At 61.8% G+C, this 1,578-nt stretch overlaps 1 protein-coding gene across 1 annotated transcript; it reads right to left on the reverse strand.

Moving 5' to 3' along the window:
• Window positions 1-434: 434 nt before the first annotated feature.
• Window positions 435-1,436, reverse strand: EMH_0078430 (3-mercaptopyruvate sulfurtransferase, putative; the record flags this gene model as incomplete). Its single annotated transcript, XM_013500003.1, has 2 exons — window positions 435-635; window positions 1,017-1,436. The coding sequence occupies 2 exons, from the start codon at window positions 1,434-1,436 to the stop codon at window positions 435-437; spliced, it is 621 nt and encodes a 206-aa protein (XP_013355457.1).
• Between the last annotated feature and the right edge of the window lie 142 nt (window positions 1,437-1,578).

The following is a 1,578-nucleotide window of genomic DNA, read 5'->3' on the forward strand; positions in this document are numbered from 1 at the left end:
GGCCCCTCTGGGGCCTCTATGGGGCCCCCCTGGGGCCCCTACGGTGCTTCTCTAGGGCCCCTATGGGGCCCCTATGGGGCCCCTATGGGGCCCCTCTAGGGCCCCTATGGGGTCCCTCCGGGGCCCCTGTGGGGCCCCTATGAGGCTCTTGTGGGGCCCCTATGGGGCCCCTGTGGGGCCCCTTGCAGGGCCTCTAGGGAACTTAAGGGGGGCCCCCAGGGCCCCCCACTGGCCTGCTGAATACTGTGTAGAGACCTGCTGTTGGCGGGGGGCCCCGCGAGTCGCTCTAGGGGCTATCATGTGTACACTAAGACTTTACACTGTATATACAGAGAAGAAAAAAGAACCCAGGGGGGCCCCAGGGGGCCCCCAGAGGGGCCCCAGAGGGGCCCCAGAGGGGCCCCAGAGGGGCCCCAGGTGAGCTGTGGGGGCCCTCAAGCTGTCTTTTCCTTTACCTGCCTCGCCTTCACTGCTGCGCGAAGGGCCTCCTGCTGCTGCTGCGTCGGCGGGGGCAGCACAAGCGTGGGGTAGGGGGCCCCATGGGGGCCCCCCAGGGGGGCCTCCATTTGCCGCCGCTGGGCCCACTCAGCCCAGGACCCGTCGTAGACGGAGAGCAGTGATAGTGGGTACCCTATCTGCAGCAGCAGCAACAGCATCAGCAGCAGCAGCAGCAGCAGCAAAAATAACAGCAGCAGCAGACACAAGAGCAGCTAGAACAGCGGTGCTGCATTGCGAGCAGCTGCAGCAGCAACCAAAACAGCGGCAGTGAGAGGAAAGTCAAACCAAAAGCAGCAGCAGCAGCTNAGCAGCAGCAGCAGCTTACCTTGACAAGGGCACAGAAAAGTATACAAGCTGTGACCCCGCTGCCGCAAGTACACACAACCCGTTTAGCCTGAGAAAAATCTAGATGCGGATAGAGCTGCTGCTGCTGCTGCTGCTGCTGCTGCTGCTGCTCTTGCTGCTGCTGCTGCTGCTGCTGCTGCTGCTGTGTGAAAGGCCTTCATCTGCTTCTGTACCCCCTTAACATTGGCGCGGCTGAGGAGGGGCCCCAGAGCCAGCAGCAGAGAGGGGCCCCCCTTGAGGGTAGTAAACCCAAATGGCGGTGCTGCTGCTGATGTACTGAACGGGCAGAGATAACTCGTGGGCCCCCCCCCGCTGCTGCTGCTGCTGCTGCTGCTGCTGCTGCTGCTGCTGCTGGGGAAGAATGCATGCGGCTGCAGCAGAGAAGTGAAGGGCAGGTTCAGAGACAAAGGAATGTGGCCGCCGTATAAACCCTCGCGGGGCTCAGCAGCTAAACCCCAGAACCTCTCCGGCGAGCGTACATCCACCAACACAAACATACCCTTGCTGCTGCTGCTGCTGCTGCTGCTGCTGCTGCTGCTGCTGCTGCTGCTGCTAGGTACTTCTGTGTCGCCTGCTGCTTCATCAAGCCCCATTAAAATATCAGTATAAGAAACAACTAAACTATCGCGGGGGTCTTTGTGCTGCTGCTGCTCTTCCCCCTTAGCAGCAGCAGCAGCAGGGAGAAGGAGACAGTCTCTGCTGATAGGGTTTGTGTCTAGGGGGCAGCCCCGGGCC

The sequence above is a fragment of the Eimeria mitis genome, genomic scaffold (genome assembly GCF_000499745.2).
Source record: "Eimeria mitis Houghton genomic scaffold, Emh_scaff4903, whole genome shotgun sequence".
Lineage (NCBI taxonomy): Eukaryota > Apicomplexa > Conoidasida > Eucoccidiorida > Eimeriidae > Eimeria > Eimeria mitis.